Consider the following 25,759-nt stretch of genomic DNA (forward strand, 5'->3'; position numbering starts at 1 on the left):
AATCTTTATTATTATCGATATTCCGCTTTCTCTTCCATGTTACGAGAGAAATGTTATTCTCACCGGAAGGAGGAAGCGACAAACTAAAACGACTGACGCCAGCGACATCGATCGACTAGGGACGTGCATAAAACAGGAGACTCCGTTAAATGACGTGTACACAACGACAACGGCGCACGTGCGCACTTTCGCTAGGTTGGGTTGGGTTGGGTTGGGTTGGGTTACGACCTTCCACGGTTCGTAAGACTGACAGCATAAAGGCAATACTATCTTGCTAATTTATGTACGACAAAAATCAGCCTATGAGATTACAGTTATGCAAATAACTGTAACAATAATGTTATGCAGACACGTAAAAATTACTCTTGTGAGATAATTAATTTACAATTACAACTTCCATAAAAGTAATTACATTACAGGTACATTTACAAAAGCATAATTGTAACTTAATTACACTCATTGTGAAAAGTTACATCGAGTTACATCGATTTCAATGTGTAATTCTGATGTTCAACGTTATTATTCATCCCGGGGAACGCAGTCACAAATACGGAAATATTTATTGGAAAGGTAAAGGAACTGATTACTGGAGTACTGACTAGACGTCGGACTATAAAGACATAAGAATATGCATGAACCCAGGCTAACAAAGCACCACAGAAATCTGGTGAGTGTCTTCAAAATGCCGCATGTCTCTCGCGAATGAGTAAAAATCGCAGACATCGCGAAACCGATTCAAGATTTCAAACGAAATTGAATCCCAAGTCGCATGCACAGTAATTCCAAAAGTAACTCCGCAAAGTGTACTACAAACTACGTGAAAAAGTAACTGCGTTACAGTTACAATTACTTAATACCTAAAGTAATCCTGGAAGTAATTAACTGCTGAGAATGTAGTAACTCTGTTACTTGTGACTACAGTTGCTTTATGGGTAACATAATATACCGTGCACTGGCAAAGGTCGAGCGACTTCCTACAATAAGGCAGAATAAACACGTGTGGAATGCGCTACACGCTCGCAGAGTGAGTCGCACCCCAGTATAAGGCACAACTCACATTACAGCATGTTTTTGAGCACTGGTCAAGTACTACAGCAGTTTACACAGGCTCCCCGAAGCAGCCGAAGGATATACTTAATTCGTTCAAATGGCAGTAGTCTAAAGGAAATCGCGTTTGCTTGAGCCCTGATAGAGGGCGCACCGTCTAACAATCATTATGCGAGAGCGAACTTTCCTTAATCCCATTGCCGTTTGTGTTAAGCGGGAAAACTGACGGGACAGAATCCCTGCAACGACAGCCTGAACGACAAAGCTGATAAGTCGGAAATCGACGGCGACATGCTCGCCGCACGAATGCCAACAACTCGGGCACCAGCACGGTCGATGAGGGAGACTTGGTCCTTTCAAGGAAGAGCCAGACAGGAATCAAAAGAATGGTAAGACCAGTCCTCGTCAGAGCGGCTAAACCCTATACAAGTCGTCTGGGAGAGTCAACCTAGACGCGATCGCAGCTGATGTCATGAAAGCAACACGGAAAAAAATGTCTGAAAGTGGCGTTCCTACTTCGGCACACGCCAATGGAACGTGTAACAAACCAGCTGTATCATTGGGCCTCACGAAAGATCACGTCAAACCTTTTGACAATGGCCGAGGCTCAAGAGCCACACAAACATTTTGAGGGCCCGCCAGTTCACACCACAGTCAACCTCTACTGCTGTAAACACAGCGAGTGTCGTTTAACTTCCACGGCATCACAGAACACTACAACAGTCTCTTCACTAGGTAACGGCTTGTCTGCTTATCACATCAACCGGCCTGTATATTACAGTGGCCATATCTCTCGACTGTGGTCATACCACGCAAAGTCACGCATCGGCAGCATATAGGCTCGTTGAACAGAGACACGTTCTACAACGATACCTTGATGCAGTTTTTGGGCCGTGACTTAGTTGCAAGTAATTACTGTAACTGTAATTTAAATTCTTTTTTTTTCTACCGTCAAGTTGAATACCAGTCGACAAGTCGTGAGGGAAGATGCGACTGGTTTCTGAAATTATAGAGTAAAACATGAGGTTATAAGGTAACATGTAACTAGCCGCAGTAACAGCCTCTGTTCGAAATAATGGCGATGCCCGACCTGAGGGTTTTGCTTCAATCAAGGCAGTAATTACAGTCACTTCAGAGTCTGATGTTTCCCTTTAATTTCATAAAGCAGTCTAATATCCTTACACCACACGCAAGAGCTGGTATTCAGGCTGAAAGTAGCTCTTTGAGAAAGAGTCATAAAAGGACAGTTACTAACTAATTTCTCAGTATGTAATTACTTTTAACTAAGTTACTTCCCAAGACCGGTTAGTTGCACTTCTTGCGTGCATATGATCCCTTACCTCGGTACTGAAGGCCTGCCCGGGTGCTCTCACAATGCATCAGCCGCAACCGAAGAGCGACACGCTATGGAGTGGCTATGGCCGTGACTATGGAGGCGACATAGACGGTTAAAAAAGCGGGCTCCATGATCACACTGCTACTGCTCACACTGGTAGCATCTGTGCATGTACCTCGTCGAATTGTCTGCGGAAACACAAACAACAGGCAAAAATCAGCATGTGCTCCTAAAAGCAGTCCACCGCTTAGGCTTAGGTGTCTCACTCACCCATGTTCTCAACACCATCATGGGCAACACAGTCGTATTGAATAAGTGCCCATGCAGACGGGTTATGTTGGGGTGGTTCGCTTTTTGTTTAGAGCATATCCGCAGGGATTTCCCAGCACTCCACCCTTAAAGCCCCCCAATAATTTTGCACCCTCCTCCTCTCCAACAGAGACCAGAAGGGCCAAAAAAGTCACAAAAGCAGGACATATGAGCATCACCTGCTAGCCCTTGACCGGCGATTACCACACGGCACATATGAAGCTCGTACACTCTAAAAAAAAAGAGTAGAATTTCCTATACCCAGGCTGGTAGAACGAGAGTACTTCTACCATTTCGGGCCAATCCACTCGCGCCTTATCCCCCGCGGGTATAAGCGGCGGCTTCGCTTTCCCCTGCTCCTCTCTCTAACGTTTGTTCTAAGAAGAAAAAAGAAAGAAAAGAATGTAGAATTTCCTACCCAAGCTGGTAGAACGACAGTTTTGACTCCGTAGTTTGTTTCCGCTCTGCAGTTATACCCAAAAGGTAAGACTGGTTTTAGTAGGAATGTGGTTGCAATACAGCTCTACCGAGATGGGTAGAAAATTCTACCTTTTTTTCTTAGAGTGTAGATATGATGACTATAAGGCCCAGTTTCACCAACGCTGGTTAACTCCAAACCGAGATCAAGGGTTGCTAAAACTTTGTCAACGCTCAATTCTTTTTTACAAACGATAGTTGGTGATGCGATGGATGTTTCAGTGACAATAACTCCCTCTAGTTGATGAAACCGTTCCGAAGAGACGCGCAAACGTAGAACAGCGAGAGAAGAGGTTTCCGTTCACTTCGCCTAGAAGGCTAAATACGAATTCTCGCAACACACCCTACAAGCACTCTTGCGTCTTTATGCATGATATAGTGATATCACATGACACAGCGAAATAGATACATCCCATAAATTACACGCTTCATGTTATTCGCGTCGCTTTCGTCATTATTCATATGTTCCCGAGGAAGTGGCAGATCTCCAGTATGGGATGATAATTTTGTGTGTGTGTGTGTGTGTGTGTGTGTGTGTGTGCGCGTTAGCGCAGCGAAGCAACTGTGGCTATGAGTGGCGTACAGACGTGGACAGATGGAGAGAGGGCAGCAGGAAGGAGTGGTGGGCAGGGGGATAGTGCACGTCCTGGGCCGACTTCAGTGGGAACTGTGCCGACATTCGTCTCGAAAATCTTCGGAAAACCCAGGGAAAACCTCAGACAGCGCAGCCGGTGGTAGGATTCGAACCCACCACCTCCCAGTCTTCAGCACGACCTTGGCTACCAGCAACGAGCGGGACGCCTTAACCCACTCGGCCATGCCGTTGGTAAGACACAAACGTGTAGGTGTAACCAAACATAGAAAAAAAAAAATCAGTTACTAGATTTAGTTTCGAGTTACTAATTTTGGGGGTTAGTCTGCGTCCTGGGCCGACTTCAGGGGGGAACTGTGCCGGAAAACCAAGGGAAGACTTCAAACAGAACAGCCGGTGCGGGGATTCGAACCAGCGTAACCTCCCAGTCTCGGTGTGGAAAAACGACCCAGCGTCACCGGTTTAGGGGTGACGCAGAGGGTCTTAGGGGTGGCGACGGGTCTCGTTAGAGCCAGTAGTGCTCTATAGGTCTTCCGTCACACCCGCGCCACGCTTCGACAATCCTAGCGGATTCTCCGATTCAGTTTCCCCGTTGGCCCTAATGACAGATTCATGTTCTGTTTGACGACGAAAATATTTCTTCTTTTTCTCTATTCGTGCAGGACGAAACTTTTATCAGCTTCCGCTCCTCATCTTTCTTGGATCCTGCATGATGCAGCCAGACTTTGGAGACTCCAGACTTCAGTCTTGGCGAAAACGTTGAGATAGATAGCCAGTATCGGCTCTTTGTTTACTTTCACTCTGAACACGCAGGGTCCCAATCTGCCGAACACGGCCAAAGCGGATTGTGCGCAAGGGGGAAGGCAACCCCTTTCGACAGGCGGGAAAGGATACGAAGGCGTTCCGGTAGGCGTTGGTACGGCGGAAGCTGACCTGGGGTGTGTTCCAGTCAGGGGCGGTTCCGGACCCTCACCTTGGGGATGGGGTGTCATTCTCGAAGCGCGTACTAGAAGCGAGGAGAGTGGAATCCAATGTTTAAACTAACGCTTTTGGGAGATCCCTCCCTCCCCCCTGGATCACCCACTGGTTTCAATACTCTGGTTAGACAGCTTCTTGGCAATCTAACCGGAAGCGCCAAGCGCCACCAGACTCGCCTCTAATTCTCGCCTGAACTGTTATAGGTCACCGGTATTTTCTAAGGATCATGGGAAAAGGGTCGACTTCCGTGCCTAAACTAGCAGACGACGCAGGCTATGGGTGCTGGAGGCGGATGTGCCCGGCTCTAGAAACATCTTTAGAAAGCGGTAAAGCGCGACTGTCAGAACCTAACTAATAGACTAATAGTGTCTTTCTGTGCGTGTACATAAACTAATTTGCCGACGGTAAGCACGCACGTAATGTAACATTGAGTATAACGCTGCAACAAGCGATACATGACATTCCAGTCCTGAAGGGAACAGTCAGCCCTTCACAGCAGCGCAACAGCCACCCAGACTACTTCTGAAGCGGCTAGGAAGCCAATTTTAAACACGCAGCGATCACAAAGCCTATCGGAAGCAAGGACACTGACGTCATTTCCGCACGAAATTACCGGTGACCTATTAAGACGCTTCTCCACTATAGTCTGCCCGACGCGTACACTAGTCGACGGTAGCTGTGGAAATTGTCACATACCACATCGAGGATTCCGCGTCTTGCGGGTGTTCGGCAGATAATTATAGGTCACACATATTGACACACAACCTTGTCTTCTTGTCCTTGTCTTCTCACGCAACCAAGCACTGAGACAGAGACCTAAATAGGACAGGAAGGACGGGGCCAGCGGACGCATTCGGCAAGATGTAGAAAGACACAGCGACCGGTAGGCAATGAGTCGGTGCAACGACGTATTTCTGTCACATATCAGCAAAACATACCACTAACGATAGATAATTATGCGGGCAAAAGACAAAACTCAGTTTCGGCTTCATGGCACAATCACGCCTCGGGAGGTCCACGATATAGAGTGATGGTTGGCAACCAGGGTGTTAGAGAAAAGAGAGAGGGAGAATACTCTTCCTGCATCAGTAGAGAGAGAAGATGGTCACGTTCAGCAGCTCTCTATGTTAAGGAGCCCTTATATATTTGCGTGTGCCTAGCAAGTACTAATACGTCCTCCTCATTTCGAGCCTACAATAAAATTATTAGTGTCGACGAATCGTGAGAAGAAGAAAAAACTTTAATTTGAAGATGATGAGTGGGAAGTTTGGGTTGAATGGGATGAATGGGTTTCATCGCCAGGGGCGATACTCTACCTCATTGCTAATGATGATGTGAGGAATGAAATAATGAGCCCCTTCACAATAAGGTTCGAAATCCTATGACGTCCAAAAATATCAAAAGAGCTTCGCTCTTTGCTTTGTGCTTTGTCAAACAGCGTTGGTGGACTGGATTTGGCCAGGGACCACGTAATTTTGAAAGAGAGAAGAGGCGATAGTCCAGCTGGTGAGGAAAAAAAAAAACGTTGCCCTCTTACAATTTCCAATGGCCCATACCCTTTTGCTGACACTGAGAGATCGAGGTACGTGTTTTTTCATGACGACCCGGAAGGTTCTTTACACACACAAAGCAAAACAATCGCTATAAATATAAATACTTGGGGGTCTGGTTCAGTGCAGGTTGCAACTACTTAAAGAAACAAGAAGAAACACTAATAAGACCAGACAGGACTCAACAATTATAAAAAATAAGGCTTTGTGGGCGTACAGCAACAACAACCCGCATGATGTGGAAAGGGCATGACGTATGGAAATTCAGCAATCGGTCCAAACCCCGGCATCTTGTCCTTCATGGATACGCGACATAGAGGAGCTGGAAGACTGGCATTGGGAGCACACGGAGATACATCAGATGAGGTGGCAATGGGGGATATGGGATGGTCCTCGTTTGAAGGGAGAGAAGCAAACAGTAAGGTTAGATATGAAGCGCGATTGTCATTAGGTGGATTGGCAGCCGCGCATTAAATATGTACTTTGTTTCTCGTCCGCTGCCTCTTCATTTTGCCGCATTTTTTTTTGCGACCCGGACGTCGCGGCGAATCAGGGAACAGTCCTCACCGCCTACTCCACCTGTTCGATTACCGGCATTCTGGTCGCGCACAACCCAGCCGTCAGGTCCGAATGGAATGCCAGCCCGCGCACTAGCCAACATCTCTTCTCAGATGGCGAAATTCCGCCATGTGGTAAGCGTGTTGCCTCAAGAAGTGGCCGCTCACCTCCTAGACGTCCTAACTATATAGTCCTCCGCCTGCCAATCAACCCGTACGACACCCTCAAAACAGCCATGCTGGAGCGCACCCTGCAGCTTCGGAACGCAGGCAGCTTCAACAGCTGCTGCACTCTAAAGAGGAGTGATTTTACTCCTTTTGGGGACTAAATGCATTGCCACAAAAAATAGTCCCTTTCGGGAGTAAATGCGCGGGAGTAAATGAATGTCACAGAATAGAGACTGCATTTCACGTTCCGTTCTAACAGTTCCAGGTACGTAATTCGTGTGCATGCACGAAATTACTTTGAATCATACCGTCAACCGTGATATATCTAGTGATATAAAATCTCGCGGCATACATAGGGCACGATTTAAAAAGAAAGGAGCGCTCACTGTTTCTTACTCTGTGGGGGTGGAAAATTGCTAAGTTGGCTGAGTTATACGGCCTTATCAAAACTGACCAAGAGCACATATTTACGTAGACTGTTCCATTCGGAAGACCATTCGCGAAGTTCAGGGACAATTTGCAGTCCTGGGGAGTAAATGTTGGAGTTATGGGACTAAAATCGGGAGTAATTGCAGTCTAAGGGGACTAAAAGCTGCAATTACTCCCCATTTTACTCCTTTTTTTTCTTAGAGTGTGGCCGCGGAAGAACTTGGCGACCGCCGCCCTGGCCAACTCCTTCAATATATGCAGAATCTTCTACACTCTTAAAAATGAGTTTCACCGCATAGCACGCTCCTATAGCCAACAACCATCCCGAATGACAACGTTCTCGCGCCTGATTGGTTGAAAACAGGAGGCTGAGCCTATTTTGTACCCAGTAGAGCGTGCTATGCTGCGAAACGTATTTTTTAGAGTGAAGAGGAACACGCAATGCCTTTCGATACTGCGCTCCTCAAGGAATTATTCCTACGACGTTAGCCACTCAACGTCCAAATGATTCTCGCCACTACAAGTGCTCTTCCCCTGCAAGAGTTGGCTGCCCACGCCGACAAGATCACGGAAGTTCCTACCTCGTCTATGTGGAATGCCCTCCCCTTCCCTGTCCCATCACCAAGCAAGTCAGCTGTCCCCCGCCTCTCCCCAAATATAGAGGAGATGGTCACACGGGTCCGGAGCGGCGGTGATGGAATGTCCCAGAGGGCAGATGTTTGTGGCCACACGTAATAAGACGACTATACATACGACTACGACTACAGCGGGCGATTCTGGTGCGCGACGAACCTTTCAATCTCGGTCGCCGCGAAAGCTCCTTCCTTCTGCTGCCTAATCCATCCAATAGTGCGGCGCGTAATTTTTGTTTTATTTTTTGCTGTTGTATTCTATGCCCCATCTCTGACACGGAGCAACCGACTAGTCGCCTTGCTCCCGCGCTGCAGACGATTCCCGACAGCCAATGAAAAGGCTCGGATGATCTGACGTCACAACGCGCCAGAGATTCCACGTCAAGAGATCCAACGGGTCAAGAGATCCATCGAGTCAAGAGATCCACCGATGGATCTCTTGACTCGGAGGATCTCTTGACTCGTCTGAGGGTTCGCCACAAACAAGAGCTGAAAGGCCCAAGCCTTGAATCTTTTGACCCCTTTGTGTTACGTCGTTAACTCTAACATCGCTAAGCAGAAATTACCCGTATCGAAATACGAGGAACCCGTTTTACGTGCGGGGGTACCACCCATCTTGAAAAGTTTCCACCCTCACATATACTAATGTGCCACAAACAGGAAGTTAATATCACCAACCATTCCCATTTTATTAAGGTGTATCCATATAAATGGCCCACCCTGTAGAATACAAATGCAGGTGGCAAATCAACATCTCATTTTTATTGACGTAGTTACTTACTTTGTAACACAGAGCGCAGTCAAAGAAAAGCCGACAGTTCTCTTATGTCATTTGTGTTAAAAACAGGTGGTTGCATTGTAAGATCGACCTGTTTGTAACACAAGTCTGCCTTCAAGCTGTCTTCTTCTTTTTTTTTTTTTTTCAGCGCTTCGTGTTAGAGATTATTTCTATAGTTAGCGTGGGCTACGTACACTCACATTGGGTGGGCCGGCTTCTGTTTCAAACACGTTGATTATTCAAACACTTCTCGTATCACAGCAGGCTCGTAGTCGAAGAGCCAAGTCGCTGTTGTGGACACACGTTCTACATGGCGGAACCGTATGATCATGGACTCTCTCAGGGTACGAAAGATAGCTTGATATGCCCGAACATCTGTCTGTCTGTCTGTCTCTCTGTGTGTGTGTGTCTGTCTGTCCGTCTGTCTGTGTGTCCGTCTGTCTGTGTCTGTCTGTCTGTCTGTCTGTCTGTCTCTGTGTGTGTGTGTGTGTGTCCGTCCGTCCGTCTGTCCGTCTGTCTGTGTGTGTGTGTGTGTGTGTGTGTCCATCTGTCTGTCTGTCTGTCTGTGTGTGTGTGTGTGTGTGTGTGTGTGTGTGTGTGTGTGTGTGTGTGTGTGTGTGTGTGTGTGTGTGTGTTTCGGCACTTTACGGCTGGGCCCATTATTATTGGTAACAAACTTCAGTTCTTGCATAACGTGGGGACGGACAGTATTTTCCTACGGACAGTAGGACACAGTCGGACAGTATTTTCCTGCACGGTCAGTAAAAGAATAGAATAACCTGACAAGGGTGGGGGCCAATGAAAAGAATGCGACAAGGATAAGTTTTAAACTCTGCGGCCTACGATTGTTTGTAAGTTGAGCTCAATATTCTTTCGGAGAACAAGGAGCAGTCGAAACAGGTACGAAGACACAAGAAGACATACAAACAGAGGCTCCAACTCTAGAGCTCAATATTCTTGGTAACAAGCATCCGTTCTGGCATAGCGCGTTACGGCGCTAGGGACAATGGACATAAACGTGCAAAGGCAAAAGGGGGACTCGACTCGCCGCCGTAACCTACAGCGCAACTACAGTATTTTCTCGCTTACTTTTTTTTGTGCGTGTGTGGTAAGAAGAGAGAAAACACCGAAAAGTATTCACTGTTACCGGCCATATTACTTCCTAACTTAATAATACGTACAGCGCAATCGTTCTGCAATGAACATGGTAAGGGATAGACTTTCTTTTCTGTCGGGAATCCTGACCAGTATCACGCTTTGACTGGTTGGATGTCTTGACTCGTCCGTCACGTGACCGGTTGGATATTCTGACTCGATGGATCTCTTGACCCGTTGGATCTCTTGACCGGGTTGGAACTCTTGACGCTTTGGATCTTTTCACTCGCCTGTCACGTGACCGGTTGGATCTCTTGTACCGGAAGCGCGCGCCAGAAGGAGCTGGGACAGTTCGGCGCGGCTGCGCGCATTCTTGCAAACTAATTTTCTCAGGAAATGCGTGCTTCTCAAAGGAATTATTTTACGTGACAGTTCCCGAAGACAGTATAAAAATATATGTTCGACGTGCCCTTCCACGCTCTTCTAACACCAAAGGTAACTCTAGACAGCAGGCAATATCCCACATGACGTATCACTCCCGCGCACACCGTGCTTTCGCTCGACAACAGACACATACTCAATCGACGTAGTTAGGTGTCTACCTCAGACATCCTTTATAGCGGTCCCTGCTGCCAGCCAACCTGACACACCATAGTTCGACCTATGACTCCGGTCAGATAATATAAATGAGGGGCTTGTGTCGCTGCAAGCTCTAACAATGTGCCGGAAGAGCGACAGAGGAAGGACGTCTATGGCCGTAATGAGGGCTACACAACGCATAGCTGCCGAAAATCAATACCGGCCGCGACAAAGGGTACGCGCAGGTCCTTTCAGAACCTGGGTGTAAGGAAGCCCAGTCATGAAGCTCAGAAAAACCGAAACACTTCATACGTAGGTAGCTGGTAGGGACTAGACAAAAATGCAGGAGCGGGCACTAATAGTAGTAGTAATACTTTGTCATAATAGTACTATTTCTGGAATATTTTTTGGCTTTTGTATTGTGTGTTATAATCATTTTCTGAATGTATGTGCATTATAATACACAAAACTGAAGTATTTGAGATATTATAACACTTACTGAGATCATGTAATATTTAGCGGGAGGCCCTTAGTCCTATATTGTATTGTATTGCATACCTGCTGGGTGTCACCCCAAAGCACGTTATCGCGAATTTTCCCCAAGCCTGTGTTCAATGAAAATTTGGTCACAAACAATGTACCTATACTATTCACACAGAAAAAAACAAGACGTGATATCAGAGTGACTGTTTCAGACAGTGCACAGATTGTGCATATTTCAGCTCTTTCTTTCATGACAATCCGCTTGGTGAGTATCAATGAACTACCTCACTCGCACAATGCGCGGATGTGTCAGGTATTATTATAATGCCCCAGAATCAAAGTGTCACTCATTAGCATTATAATACAAACAATGACCATTACTGCCCACCCCCGCGAAAATGGCATTTCCTCGAGTGCGACGACAAACTACGCGTAGACGACACAGAGAGATCACAGATGTCACACAACAGACCCATTCCACTTCGGGTTCAAAACAGTCCGTTCAAAAACCGTTGTTCAAACTATATCCTAGACGACCACAAACACGGGAGTGCCTCTCCAAGAATGCCCTCAGTCCGTAAAGCCAACAATCCAAAAGCCCGTTCAATAACTTCGGAACGTCCAACCAGTGGAAAACCAGCCTCTATCTATTCCGCAAATGTCGGCGGTTCGCGTTCTCAGACTCTGATTTACTTACTCCGAATTTTCCGCTTTTCAACTTGGAAACTTTGTATCCCGAAAGCTACGCGTAAAATACACGAGAAACATCCAAACATTAACAACGATCAAATACAGCATCCCTTTATCTCCAGCTCTTGAATAGAGGCACAAAAGTAAAATACACGACTGCGTCGTTTTCAGACAAAAATAAGAAAAGGGGCGAGAGATATAGAGTCGGGAGAATTCGATACTCTGTGGGCGGCGATGTCCCCGGTCTCCTCAGCCCATCGGTTCAAACTCTTCGCCGTCCGTGCGACATTGGAAGGGCGTCACCGCAGTAAGAGGAAAAAGCGACGCGTGCCGGAAATATTTTCGTCAGGAAGGAAAAGAATGTAACGAAGCCTCCCGAATCGGATGCCGTGTCGTGTCAGTGTCGGGACGACACCTATATATCCAAAATAAAAACTACGAGGCTTTGTTATGAATATAAGATCGATGGAAACAGTGTTCGGGAGCTATAGACTATACGTTGAAGGACGTGTGGCGCGCTAAAATTTTTTACGTAAAAGGTTGCCACTTTGGCCAATTCATTGCGGATAAAGCGTGAAAATACAGAAATTGCTGCGCTCTCATAAGATTTCAAGGGCGGACATTTTTGGGCGGATTCGGCGTATGCTGTGTATTGCTGTGTGTGTGCTGGGCTGTGTATTGATTTTCACGAAATCGGAGTTTTCTATGTTTTTTTCCTGGCGTGTACATGATTTACCCGACAGTCATCGGCGAGTAGAAATTACGATGTAATTTCCGCACGACGCTCATTTAACATGGCGTTGTTCGCTGCGGTGGCGTTTTACGGCTAACGAAAAATTAACGGACATTTTTTTTTACAACCATCGTAAATCTGAGTGGTTTCCTGATCTGCATCAACAACTTGCTGGGCATGTGTAGCAATTTATTTCTGTCATCGTTCCTGGAATGTCCCTCTGTATTCGGTGTTCTTCGATTAAAACCGAATCGGGGAAAATTTACCCGGCGTATGTTTTGCGGTGTTTTTCGATTAATACCGAAAACGCGGAACCCTACTTATGACCTATAGGTGCGCGCTTATGCCTATAGGGGTGCGGCAATATATGAGGATACGCACGACATCCTGGTTCGCGGATAGAACCTCCACTCCCCTGCTACGTCACTGGTGAACGACGTAACGCTCCTGAGAGAGTTTGTATACTGAAAAGTGAAAATGTTTGTAACATCACATTTTCGACACGCAGGTTTTCACCTACAGATGCAATGCGCGCGGATGTTGGGACATATTCAATATCCGCGCGGACATTACATGCGGATGCGGATACTGTCAATCCTATTCTGCGTGGATGTGCGTAATTTCGTAACAGTAGACACCTGACCTTGTTGAATAATCAAAAAATACTTGAAAGCCATACTCAGTGTAAAAAAAATAAAATAAAATAAACAGAGCGCGAAAACGTCGGCTTCCACGTATTCGAATAGGGCAACATGGCGTCCTCAGGAGAGTTTTATTCAGGTGCCGCTAGGGGAGCTATCGGTGCACAAACCGAAACGATGTCCCACATTGATGCTCATTGGTAATGCCCCTAGCGGTACCTGCACACAACTCACCTGCGACCGCCATGTTGCCCTATTCTAATGCATGGAAGCCGACGTTTTCGCGTGCTGTTTATTTTTTTACGCAGAGTATGGCTTTCAGGACTTTTTTTTTAGCTTTCGCACACATAAATACGCCATCGTGCGCCATCGGAAGTTCCTCAGGTAAGTAGACAACGAGCTACGTGTGCAAATGCCAGCTAGGTTTATCTGCGCACACCCTGTAGTTTCGCCATTTCTTTCTCTCTCCCCCTTCTCTGTTCTCTCCCTCTACTTGGGGAAGTCACGGAAAAAGAAGAAATAGAGGAAACGCTTCGACGGTGTTCTACCTCGGTTCGGTTCCTTCTTCCGGTTGTGCTTCGCTCGGTGTTACAAATGCCTCCTCAGTGTAATACAGAGTGATGTATAAAAGTACACAAAATTTCGAGCCGATATTGCATTCCGCGTGTCTCTTCAGTATAGTTCCACGGTACCAGCCATGGTTTATACAACCCATGCTGTCAGTAAGTGCCTTTCAAGGATGTCCGTTACTTGCATTCAAAAAGAGAATGGCTCCTACAATTTGCTGCAACATTACCGTGTACCGCCGGATCGATCACCTTAGGACATATGGGCAGGCAAACAAAAGCGGTGCAAGAAGGGGGCTCTCGGGAAAGGGGACGACGTTTCTGAACAGCGTTAGGAGGTGATGAATAATGTGCACACGTTATGGTGGCGGATTTTCAGACCGACAGTGCAAGCAAGATGGAGAAGGTATTTTACGAACAGCGGCGTGTCAGACATGATAAAGTACGCGCTTTTTTTTTTTTTTTTCAGCGTAAACGAAAGTCCGGGGGTGACCACCGCTAGTGGTCCTCAGTGTTACGCGCAAGCGGTAAGTACTGCGTACGCAAGGAAATAGCAGGTGTACACTACGTATTGCGTAGAACGTGAATTGGCATGCAGTGCGCGCACGGTGTGAACACCCTACTTCCTTGCGTACGCCACCAGTAAAATGAATTATATATTACTAAGTAAATTATTAAACGAAAGTATTATTTTTTTTTTTTTAAATTCCGTGTTAGCGCCGCGAAGCCACTGTAGCTATGAGCGGCGTACAGACGGTGACAGATGGAGCGAGGACAGCAGGAAGGAGTGAGGGACAGAGGGAAAACGAAAGTATTACTAACTAAAAATTGTTTCAACGCTGTTTCTGTTGCGGAAAAAGTGCGCAACTGAGGCAACTAATACTCATTCATTGTTTCTACCTAATATAATTTCTTTGCTCCGCGTAAGTGCTTGGCAGTAAGTTGCTTCCGATCTCAGTTGTCTCGCGACGTAAACACCCAATTATTATTAAAAGTTGCTTCCGCCCATTGATTTATCCTCAACCCCCAAGACCCCCACAAATGTCTCGCGACAGCCCCCAACTTTTTTACCTGTGCACCACCTAGAAACAAAAAAAAAAGGGGGGGGGGGGCTTGCCATTTAAGCTTTAGACACATGTCGGTAATGATACGTTAAGCTGTTACGACGTAACTGCAATAATGACACCCCACACACACACACACACGCACACACCACTGTGCTCGGGTTCCTGCATAAACCTCTGCCTCCACTTCACACAACACAATCACCGAATCATGTACTCCATGGATTCTAAAGTTACTGCCAGACATCTTAACTTCGTCAGCATCAACTGAGCATCAACTGGTGCACGGGTATTGAACCTGTCCACCACATGCAATACTAACAGTGGTTTTTCTTTTTCAGTTCTATGCATGAATGCTACATACTTAGCATAACTGCTGCTCTCATTTTCCTGCGGTTTTAGGTGCTTTTGACCATACAATTTACAGTTATTTCAAATTATCAAGCTGCGGTAGATGATAGGCACCATGCATACAACTACATGCATGCAACAACACATATGCACATATGCAACAACACATATGCACATATGCAACAACACATGAATGCAAAGAAGACAGCCTATACACGCGATGGCTCATACCTGAGAAGCTGCAAGGTTATCCGAAGAGTTCAGAATAAATTTTAGTGGATTCGCGACAGGAACATTACATCAGGAAAACGATAGCATGGAGGCCGCCATAACGCGCAGTTCCCGCGCCATCTATGAGGATAGGGGCACTCTACGCCCACACTGTTGCCAGATGGGCTTACATATTCCGTCGATTCACGGCAAGAGAGTTAGTTTCGGTTTCATAATACAACAAGGGGAACAACAACAACTTTATTTGGCTTTGGAGAGTGGGGAGGTTCATCGCCACGCGCTTCCCGAACAAGGGGAAGCGCGCTGTGCTGGTATTGAAAACTAAATACATAGTTCAACTTGTAAACAAACCATTTCAAGACTCAGATGATTGACAAGACTGTCACTCCTTTGACAACGCGATTATGAGGACCAGCGTGCCTAATAGTGGGCTTTCGTATCAATTTGTGTTTGCGTGTAATTGAAGAATGCAAAGACTACATGCAAATGGAAAGCGTAGATAAATCCAATTGAGCTCGTGTGCCGACACATGTGACGGCTCCACTGGCACTATTCATCATTAATAGTAGTGGTGAATGCGACACATAAACAAATGGTTTTGTGGAATGCTTCACACTACTGCTAGGCTCATTAATAAGCCACCTAACCTAGTAAAACCGCTAATGAAATCAACCAATGAAAACAAAAAGTAACCCGTACGTGGCGCTGTTGATGTTAAACGTGGAGTATATAGGAACGGCGTTCCGTCATTGCGGAAAATGTGTTCCAATGATTAAACTCGATACACTCGCAGACTCGCGCTTCGCTCGCAGATATTTGGTGGACATTAGTTTCCTAACGCAGTATTGCATTGACATTGAAGATGAATGTCGGAACTGCGACCATAGGTTTGAGGTTTCGTAGTGAGCAGTGATGAAAACAGTGGCTCAGCCACAGGGGATCAAGACGGGGGATCAAGAAATTTGACGGGGGATCAAGAAATTTGCCAACTAAAGGTCGCTCTCTTACTCCACCAATCTGAAGCGAGCTAACCCACCGGAAAAAATAGCCCGACGTCATGCATTTCGGAGCGCTCATAACAAAGCGCTTGACCACTTTTTACGAGCCCTCGCTCTCAGTCCGACGAAAGGAGGTTGCTACACCCAGCCCACACAGGTATAGTAAAAATTTGACAGTTCTTGAAATGGGGAGAGGAAAGGCAGGGTCCCGGCAGAAGCTGGATGCGATGACCCATGCCTGTCTTATCTGGAACCGAAGCAGGAAAATAAAAACATTCATTTATCGCACTTTTTCTACTATCCCTGTGTGGGCTGCGTTTATCAACCTCCTTTCGTCGGACTGAGAGCGAGGGCGCGCAAAAAGTGTTCAAGCGCTTTGCTGTGAGCGCTCCGAAACGCATGACGTTCCGCTATTTTTTTTTTTCCCCTATGGAACAGCCCGCTTCAGATAGCTGGAGTACAAAAGCGACCTTTACTTGGAAAATTTCGAAGTTCAGTTCTTAAAAACTGACATAACACTTAAGTTAGATTACATTCATATCAGGAAGTGGCAAAAAACTAGTAAGAACAAATGCCGGTGACCGCGTGATTCTAGGTGGCGTAGTTTATTATAATTTAATTACACGTTTCCTGGGGCACCCTGTATATTGGGGATGGGGTCCAGTGTGACGATCGCGGAAGTCCCTGCCGTCCATCTAAGTACCATTCTTCAATAGTTGGAATTATGAACCATTGGAATTCTTTTAGAACTAACTACTCTCGTGACGCGACCGCACCGGTCATCGCACTCCATATATGTAACCGCGTTATTGAACGTTCAAATATTCGACATTTTCATCTCTCACCTCAATGTTAATAATTGGGGGTTTACGTCGCGAGACAACTGAGATCATGAGCGACGCCACAGCGGTCGGTCTGTGGATTGCTTTTGCCCACCTGAGGTTTTTTTTAACGTGCGATGAAAGCTCAGGTAGGCGGCGTGCCTAAGCAACTGTTACCCTGCCACCAAGTTGCTGGCGTCCTCGGCCGGGTTCGAACAGGCTACCGACTGAACCACCGAGGACGGTTCTCACCTCGCTGAATGCACAGGTGGGCGCATCCATGACCAGCGAGGGGGAGCGGGGCGGGTTTTCGCATAGAGCTCCCCTATACCTTGGAGGTCTGGATCCGCCACTGGATGAAACCACCACCGCACCGTTGCCAGACGTAAGTGAAGAGAAACAAAAGGTGAAACAGTGTTTGAGCTTTAATACTCCAATTACAAGGACAGCTCCATGTTACACAACAGAGCAAATTCACGTGAGCACAATTTCGTGTGTCACAACAACATGAAGACGAAACGCATCCATGTGGACAGGAAAAAGAAAGAAAGCTTGTCTATAGCTTGCAAACCTAAAGACTAACAAACAGCCAAATTCATACATCATATATATTGAGACGACGCACGAATTACACGCATCACGCAGTAGAATTTAAAGTACATGTTTAGGACACTGATTTCCACATTACGACGCTTTGTACTTTGTGTCACTCACCGTAAGGGATCGCTTTTCCAAAATAGACGTATGTACAACATTTGCATTGCTTCCTATTTAAACATTCGCCCGTCTTCCTTAGGACTATAAGTGAAGCACATTGGGAAAGGCACTGATGTACTAAATTAAAGAAATATTGCCGTTCAACGCAAGAGATCGACAAAGTGCATTTAATTCCGATTGAATACCATGGCACGGATTGGTAACTACAGAGATGTTAAAACCAGCCGACACGTGACCCACCATGCAGCGTTATTTTCCTTTTTCTTTCTTTTTTTTTTATGTCTCATGATCGTAGAAGGCTCGCCAGGGTGCGTAAGGAATGGAGTGAAAAGTTCACCTATTGGTAGCCCCCACCTCCACGTGACCAGTTGAGGATCGTTGCAACAGCATATTTGAGAGAACGAAACGAAAAGATAGTACGATACCCAATGGCCAATTGTCGTGCCACTTATTCTGGGCCGTTCAGACTAATTCGATGCGCTGTACTTTTCTTTTTCGATGAAAATGTAAGTTAAATTTTTCTCGCAATATGTAAGCGATGTGATATAGGGTGGGTTTTGATATTCTGCAGTGAAGTACGCGAGCACAATAACGAACTAATAAAATTTTGCTGTCCGCACCAGAAACAGGAAACACCGACTGTGGCAACACTGTGCGTTTCCACTTCGTTTCTTCCTTTTTTATATGCACTGTCATCTTATACGCTGAAAGTAAGGCACGAAGTCATACACCTCAACACACGAAATCTGCTCCAGAAGCGAAATCCGAATTCTCACTTACAGATTCGCTCGATCAGTCAACGGTGCGAACAGAGCGAAAATAAGACTGTTTATCGACTTAAAATTCACAGCGAAACCTTATATTATTGGCCTGTGCTTTGCAGACGACGACCAGTAGACTTTATCGCGAACAAAGAATACCCTAGAAAGTACAGGGAGTTTATAGACACCACATCGTACGGCAATGAATGTTACACCATTAAGACGCCGCAACCAACAACTGAAAGCCCGAACAGCGCTTTTCTTTTCACCCCACGGCGGACCTGTACGAGAAGCACGAGTATTCGGCAAGTATATACAAAAGGCACATTTGGATTGAAAATGACCCCGTGTCAATGAACGTGCAGCTCAAGAAGAGAGCGTCATGAGGTTGGTGGCGCGTTCTGGCGAGTGATCGGGAGTCACCGATTCTAGTGCAGACATTCCTGGTGCAGCATGAATAGCGGGCAACGAGTAGGTGCTACTCTGCCTAACCCCGGTCCCGGATGCAGCGCAAGAGTTGCCGTAGGCTACGACTGGAGACAGCGTCACCACGGAAGGAATACGGGAGCCGTTGCTGGTGACGTGGCTCACTGGCGACTGTGTCGAAGAGGAGATCTGGGTCTGGCTGAAGCCGAACGGCAAACCGAGGCTGATGTGCGGCAGAGAGGTCTTGTTCAGGAGTCCGTTGACGTCGGCTGCAGCAAAGAGGTTGAAAAAGTGCCATTGATGAAAGTGTTGGGCGGAAGTAATTGGGTGTTCTGCCAACGCCACCTAAACTCAGAAGGCCTCTCCCTCTTTCGATACGTGGACGTAACAGTCAGAATTCGTCTGCTACTGCGATTCACCCATCTGCGAATTCAAGAACCCGCAAATGACGCAACTCACCTGGAACCTGCGGCCCTAAATATTTAGACAAAATGTGCAAGACGCGTTCCAGAAAATCAGTTTTCAGAAAGATTGAGACAGCCTTGCGCTTATTTCCTAGTTTTCCCATTTAGTAGGCGGGGACGTTCAGTCGAAACTCGCAGACGACGGTGGTTCTTCTCCACGGCCACGACCGCTGAAAGCACGTTTGTGATTGGCTACGGCCGTTGAAAACACGGTCCGTTTAGGACACTGATTTCCACATTACGACGCTTTGTACTTTCTGTACTCTTAATCGTTACGTCACGTCGACGAGCGCGCAGGCATCCTGTATCTAAGTAGTGTTGGCTCTGCGCAGCGGCGTCACTAGGGTATGCGTCACCAGGTGTGGGAGCTCTTTCTGTCGCCCCCCCCCCCCCTTCGCAATAATGTATCCCTTTCCATACCAGGAGATACATGACTGCGACGTCATCTCCGCCCAGAAAAAGAGAGGCGGTGGTGGTACTGGTATACAGCGCATCACCCCCTTCCGTCGCGTCACCCGGTGCGGACAGCACACCCCTAGTGACGCCGCTGGCTTAAGGTATTTACCACAAAATCCCAGACAACTGCAGTCGTTTATTTATTTATTTATTTATTTTTTCTTCTCCCTCTTCAAATACGGCGTGTTTAGAAAAAAACTCTTCATCTCTATGTTCTGTATATGTCTGGCTAACTTGAAGCAATGATGCTACAGTCGTCGTCAACCTAAGCACGGTATCTCTGGTGCTCAAGAGAGCATTTGAACATATTCTGATGAGACGTAAATATGAAAATATTATCAAACGTAAGTATGAGCTGAAGAAATTAAACGTACAACGTTTCAAATGCCGCTCGTCCTGTCAGCTCATCCGTCCCTTTGTCTTTTGCGTCGGGTTTACCTCATCATGTACACCCTTTCTCCTGGCAATGTATACACGTGACACACCATTTCTATGCTGCGTATATTGAACGCGTCCCATTTCTGTGACACAGAGAGTCAAAATCGATAAGCGAAATGTACCACAAGATCGCCAACCTGTCCACAGTTGTCCCGTATTTGATAGTAACGTGAGCTGATCATGCATCCTGTACAGAAGGACAGTGGCTGTACAGACAGTTACCCATGCGCACTAGTTTATTCTTATAGTAAATACTGGATATGTGGGCTCCGAGGTTCAAAAGTAAAAGTTCCGTCGAACATGTCCCACATCGTGAGTTATCGAAACAGTGCACTCATTCGAACGCTATGTACACTCTGTGGTGTTGGACAACGCATTTCTTTCGTTTTTCGCGCAACATGGAACTCATAATTCGCTGCTTTCACCAGGAGACGGGACAATGCACTTACAGAGAGAGAGAGAGGCGAAAAACAGAATCATTTGACGGCGAACTTATAATGGACACATATTGGTTCGGCACGGAACCTAGATGGTATATCAAAGCTTACTGCGTGCCGTTGTCCATGCCAAGAAATGGTGTGTGGTGTCTTTACCCATGAGAGGCTCAGGGATCCTGCTGTTGCCGTGGTGGTGGTGCTCCATGGTTCCAGATGTTGCTGGAATCAGTATAGGAGGAGTAACGAGGTTCTGCTCGTGGGTCTTGCCAGTAGCTCCGCCTTGAGAGCTGCCAGTCGAACCCTTCGGCTTGCGTTTGCGAGTCTGAATGCTGTCCTTCTTCATGGCTAGCGGACGATTCACCTGAAACCAATCAAACAATTAAAAAAACTAATATTCCGTTTCGTATAGCGTATTAACTTCCTGCTAGAAATCGAAAGGAGAATACACATGGTCTCAAGTAGTATATCGATTACGCCGACGCAGAGGAAGTTCGCTAGCTTAGAGTGAAAAAGTTTCAGCTTGCGCTGCATTTTCAACAATAACGGCAACTAATACGTGTCGTGATGATGAGTGTGTAACAATTAAGAACATCATTTAAACCTCCCCAACGCCCAAGCGATGATCTGATGGACGGAGATTGACGAAAAGTCCTGGAGCGTGTTTATTATGTTTATTATTATTACGTTTATTATATAAAAAAATAGGAGGGAAAGGTTAGCCTGCGCTACGGCGGCTTGCTATTCCCAGGAAAGAAAGGTGAAAAAGAAGAACAAACAAAAAGAAAAACAAACACGAAATTGATCACAGTTTACCCAGAAGGCCACAGATCCGCAGGAATTGAACAAGTGTCTTTGTCACCTGGCTATGTTGTGTGGGGCCTAGTTAGGGAAAAGTCCAAAATCCTGAGACCGTAGGAGAAGACGATGTTTGCGGTAACGGGAGCGACGGTGTGGAGAGGATCACACCTACACCTCTTTGAGGCCTATGAGGCATAAACGAAGAATAATGTAAGTTACGCTTCGGCCTTCCGAGTCGCACGCCGCGTGCCATTGAATCATTGGTGCACCGCCTTCGACTAGACGTCCTTTTCAGCCGTGCCCTACTGTTTAAGATGGGAAAGGTAAATTCGCCGAACTGCCTCGCGTGTGGTGATGTGGAGAACGCAGAACACACATTAATTAACTGCTCCAGATACAGTGTCCAACGTAATGACCTCAGAGCCGCATTGGAGAGACTGGACCATCGTCCTCTAGACTTAGTGAAGCTCCTCGGAGAATGGCGGAGGTATCTTAGGCCGCTTTAATGACATTTCCTGTGAACGTTGCAGCGCCTCCAACTCTTTAGACGTACTGGTTTTTATTTTCGATTGTTTTGGAGTTGCCGGCTCCTGTGTTTTGTAGGAGCCACCATCTCCACATTTTTGTTTCCTCACTCCAACTCCAATGTAACGTAAGAATGTCAAAAATGTAAGAGAGAATGTGGCCACAGTGAATGCATGTCCGTGAGTAAATTTTCCGCTTAATACTTCTCCTAATAGCTTAATAATTTTTTCTAATAGTCTTTTCTTAATCTTTTTTTCTTAATAGCTTAATAATTTTCCGGCTTACTACCTCAAGGCGCACTAGTTAGTACGAGACAAAATGATCTGCAGCTCGCGTTCAATAAAAAAAAAAAAAAAGAAGAAAGAAAGATAAAATCGAAACAACAAAAATAGAGTAAAAAAAAAAAAGAAAACAGAGAATAAACACGTGGTTTCCCTCGAAATTTGCGCAATCTTATCACTGGACTCTGTTTTTGACCCCCACCACCGAGATAACGAGATTTGTGATGGACAGGGTCGGACGAAGCCGCTGGCAGAACTGGCCGAAGTGCCGTCAACAAATGCGTTTAAATCCTGCGGTCACACTCCCAGAAGACGAAAAAGTAGGGCTTGATCGCGATAATGTCCGGTCTTATCCTTATTAGCAAGGTGTCCTCTTACTGCTCAGAGCCCTTATCCAATGGTAGGCACGCGCGATGTCCCGCTCCGCCATGGGTGAGACTGAAGTCGAGCTGAGGCAATCGTCTGGTAACCGAGGATAAACTTCTTGCTCTTGTGTACAAGTGACATGACTCACGGCCAAACAACCCAGAAAACATAATATATTACCAATTTGGTGTATATCCCCCTGTTGCCCTTACACGAACACGAGCATCAGCGGCATGGCCCAGCGGGTTAAGGCGTCCGCTTGTTGGTAGTAGCAGAGGTATAGTGCTGAAGACTAGGAGGTAGTGGGTTCGAATCCTACCGCCGGCTGTGCTGTCAGGTTTTCCCTGGGTTTTTCGGAGACTTTCCGGACGAGTGTCGGCCCAGGACGGCACACTAACCCCCTTGTCCCCCCCCACTACTTCTTGCTGGCCGCTGTCCACATCTATACGCAGCTCGAAGCCACAGTTGCTTCGCGGCGCTAACACAGAATAAAAAAAATTAACACGAGTCTTGGTTAAAAAAATTCTATCGTTCCAGCAATCTGCGCAATATTGCATCTTTTCAGACGACCGGGGTTCATTAGCAGGAACGCTGACGAGTCGCCTCAGTAGCTTTGGCAGTGCTCTACGCATGAGCAGCGCTGAGGACAGTAGCGCGTGCCCGAAGTTACTAAGGGCACTACTGAGCAATATTCTTTAGTCTGTCCTGATCAGGGCAAGCAGAAAAAGAAGGAATTTTCAAAGAGTTCCGCGCGGCAAATGCAAAACCCCTGGCGTCATCGTCCGTCTTTTGATATTGCTGGTGAAAATTTCTGAAGGCACTCTATGTCAAACATTCATTCTTGTAAAATATACTTGTGTAGACTAATTCGAGTCGTACGGTGGAAAGTGATTTTATGCGAACTGAAATTGTTACTCCACGCAAACAACGAGAAAGAGAGTATAGTCATTACATGAGCGAATAAGCTGTAGCGAACCCATTAAGCCGAAAATGGCATTAAGGTAAGTGGCATTAGAACTGTCCGTGTGACAGCGTACAAATGACATTAAGACTTACCGCTTCACTTTTCGTGCATGCGCGACACGGTAATTGCATGTAAAGGTCAGTTCCTCACAACACGCGCCGTTTCCTTTCTTTCTTACTTTTCTCCCTCTCTCTCTTTTCTTTCTTTTTCTCACAGCGCTTTCTGCAGTCTTGCAGGTATACCATGTCATTGCCACCAAAAAGATGCACACTCACCCCATGCAATCGGAAGTAAAGACCGCATGCATTGCAGACTGGCTCCCCAACGTTGTTCCTCCTCCATAGAGATGTGGTGTTCGTCTGACAGTTGGAACACGTCAGGCCCATTCGACGGGACGCCGACTGAAACAAAAACATGCGTTCAGTGGTAAAATACGGTGCTATCATTCATCAACCGAAGCAGTAGTCGCTTTATACAAGGGAGGCTCCTTGTGCGGACCGCAGAACTACCGGGTTCGCTGACAGACAACAGTGGCGGATGAAGCTTAGGAGGCGCAGTGTTGTGATGACATCTTCGTCACGCTGTGTTTTGCCATCGTGTTCAGAAATGAAATTTGATTACAGTCTTGAGCGACGGCTTGACTAGTACATAGCCAGAATGAACTGGGGGGAGGGGGGGGGGGGGGGCTCGAAGCGCGGAACTGTACCATTAACTGATGGATTGCACTGATGGGGAAAAGCGTGGTCCAGACAGCAGCATAGCGGCAACGACAGCCGCACTCGGATGGTGAAGCCTTTGAACACGGAACCAAACTCCTTCTCTTCATGTTACTTCCTCTTTTTGTTAAGTTCTGTTTTAGCCCAAAGGCAGGATATTCATTCGGCAATACGCCACTACATTTCTGTCACACAGTTTCGGACGTATACACGTTAGGTATACTCGGCAAGAAAGGTGTCATATCGATTGATTGATTTGTAAAAGAAAAAAATGGAGATGTTAGTCCCAAGCCACTCGGGACTGGCTACTCCAGGACGCGTTATTCAGAAAAGGAAGGGAACCCACACAAATCTATACACTTTAAAACGAAATGGGTGAAAACATCACCACAAGACTTGGCACCAGAAGCGCACAACAGTAAGCAACAGTGTAGGAGAGTCCACGTGCGAAGTCTCAATGCACAAAAAACAAAGAAAGAGCGTTACAAAGGTACCATATTGAGCCAAGAATTGTATGGAACTTGAGCCGTGGAGTGCAGATAATAGTGCCGAAATTTTTCTCTTTTTTTCGATTTGGCTGCACCTGCAGCACCAGTTCAACCTGTGCAGCACTTTGTTATGCACACTCGTGTTCATTTTTCCATTGCCTCTCATTTTTCTCCAATAGCAATGGAGTAGCATTCTGCTCAATGAGCGGAAGTCATCCCCATATCATCGTCATCATGTATTTCTCTCTCTCTCTCTCTCTCTCCATTGCCGCGCACGCTATACGTGCACCGCGATGTACAGTAAAGTGCAAAAATGTTGTCTCCTCGTGGACTGAAAGATTTCGTTACCTTGAGACCGGCATAAAAGGAACGGGACTCATCAGTTTCATCGTTTTCTCTTTCTCAAGAAAGTCAACAATGCAGAGCGGGATCCCATTGGTCTCCTCAAATCATGGATGGAGATCGTCTGGGGAGACCAATCCGGAGCCTCTCCGCATTTCCCTCCCCTTGAGAAGGATAAGGAGAGAGCGCGCGCGCGCGAGAGAGAGAGAGCGTTTTCGGCCATAAATCACAAACAACGTAACAGATGAATCTCGTTCCTTTCGTGTTTTTGTCATGGTAACGCAGTCTTATTCCACGAGGATAATTTTTTGCACTGTAGTGTCTCTTTAACTGAAAGATAAGCGCGAAAAAATAAAACCCAACAACGCGAGCAGCAGAACGGCGGCGCTGAGTCAGGCAGGGCAAGACCACTGTTCTCTCTCATTCGTTTTGGAAGCGACTGCAGAGCACCAGTGCCAAAGCTGCACTTGAACTG

The 25,759-nt window shown here is 46.5% G+C and overlaps 2 protein-coding genes across 10 annotated transcripts in view; both read right to left on the reverse strand.

The window, feature by feature from the left end:
- The window catches only part of LOC135400981 (cytochrome b5 reductase 4-like), a 77,206-nt gene extending 61,811 nt beyond the window's left edge, over positions 1 to 15,395 (reverse strand). For 3 of the 5 annotated variants that reach the window (XM_064633047.1, XM_064633048.1, XM_064633045.1), the window contains exons 1-2: positions 15,287 to 15,395; positions 2,388 to 2,571 (exon numbers count right to left, since the gene is read on the reverse strand). The gene's annotated coding sequence lies outside the window, so the exon portion shown is untranslated. The remainder of the gene's footprint in view (positions 1 to 2,387; positions 2,572 to 15,286) is intronic. The other 2 variants (XM_064633049.1, XM_064633052.1) reach the window with 2 other exon arrangements.
- Positions 15,396 to 17,512: 2,117 nt separating this feature from the next.
- Positions 17,513 to 25,759, reverse strand: part of LOC135400983 (transcription factor GATA-4-like) — a 29,523-nt gene continuing 21,276 nt past the window's right edge. For 4 of the 5 annotated variants that reach the window (XM_064633055.1, XM_064633058.1, XM_064633056.1 and 1 more), the window contains exons 4-6: positions 24,014 to 24,139; positions 20,916 to 21,165; positions 17,513 to 19,278 (exon numbers count right to left, since the gene is read on the reverse strand). In XM_064633055.1, coding sequence (XP_064489125.1) covers positions 18,950 to 19,278; positions 20,916 to 21,165; positions 24,014 to 24,139 — 705 coding nt within the window. In that variant the 3' untranslated portion in view covers positions 17,513 to 18,949. The remainder of the gene's footprint in view (positions 19,279 to 20,915; positions 21,166 to 24,013; positions 24,140 to 25,759) is intronic. The other variant, XM_064633059.1, reaches the window with a different exon arrangement.

This window comes from Ornithodoros turicata, chromosome 7 (genome assembly GCF_037126465.1).
Source record: "Ornithodoros turicata isolate Travis chromosome 7, ASM3712646v1, whole genome shotgun sequence".
In the NCBI taxonomy this organism is placed as follows: Eukaryota; Metazoa; Arthropoda; class Arachnida; order Ixodida; family Argasidae; genus Ornithodoros; species Ornithodoros turicata.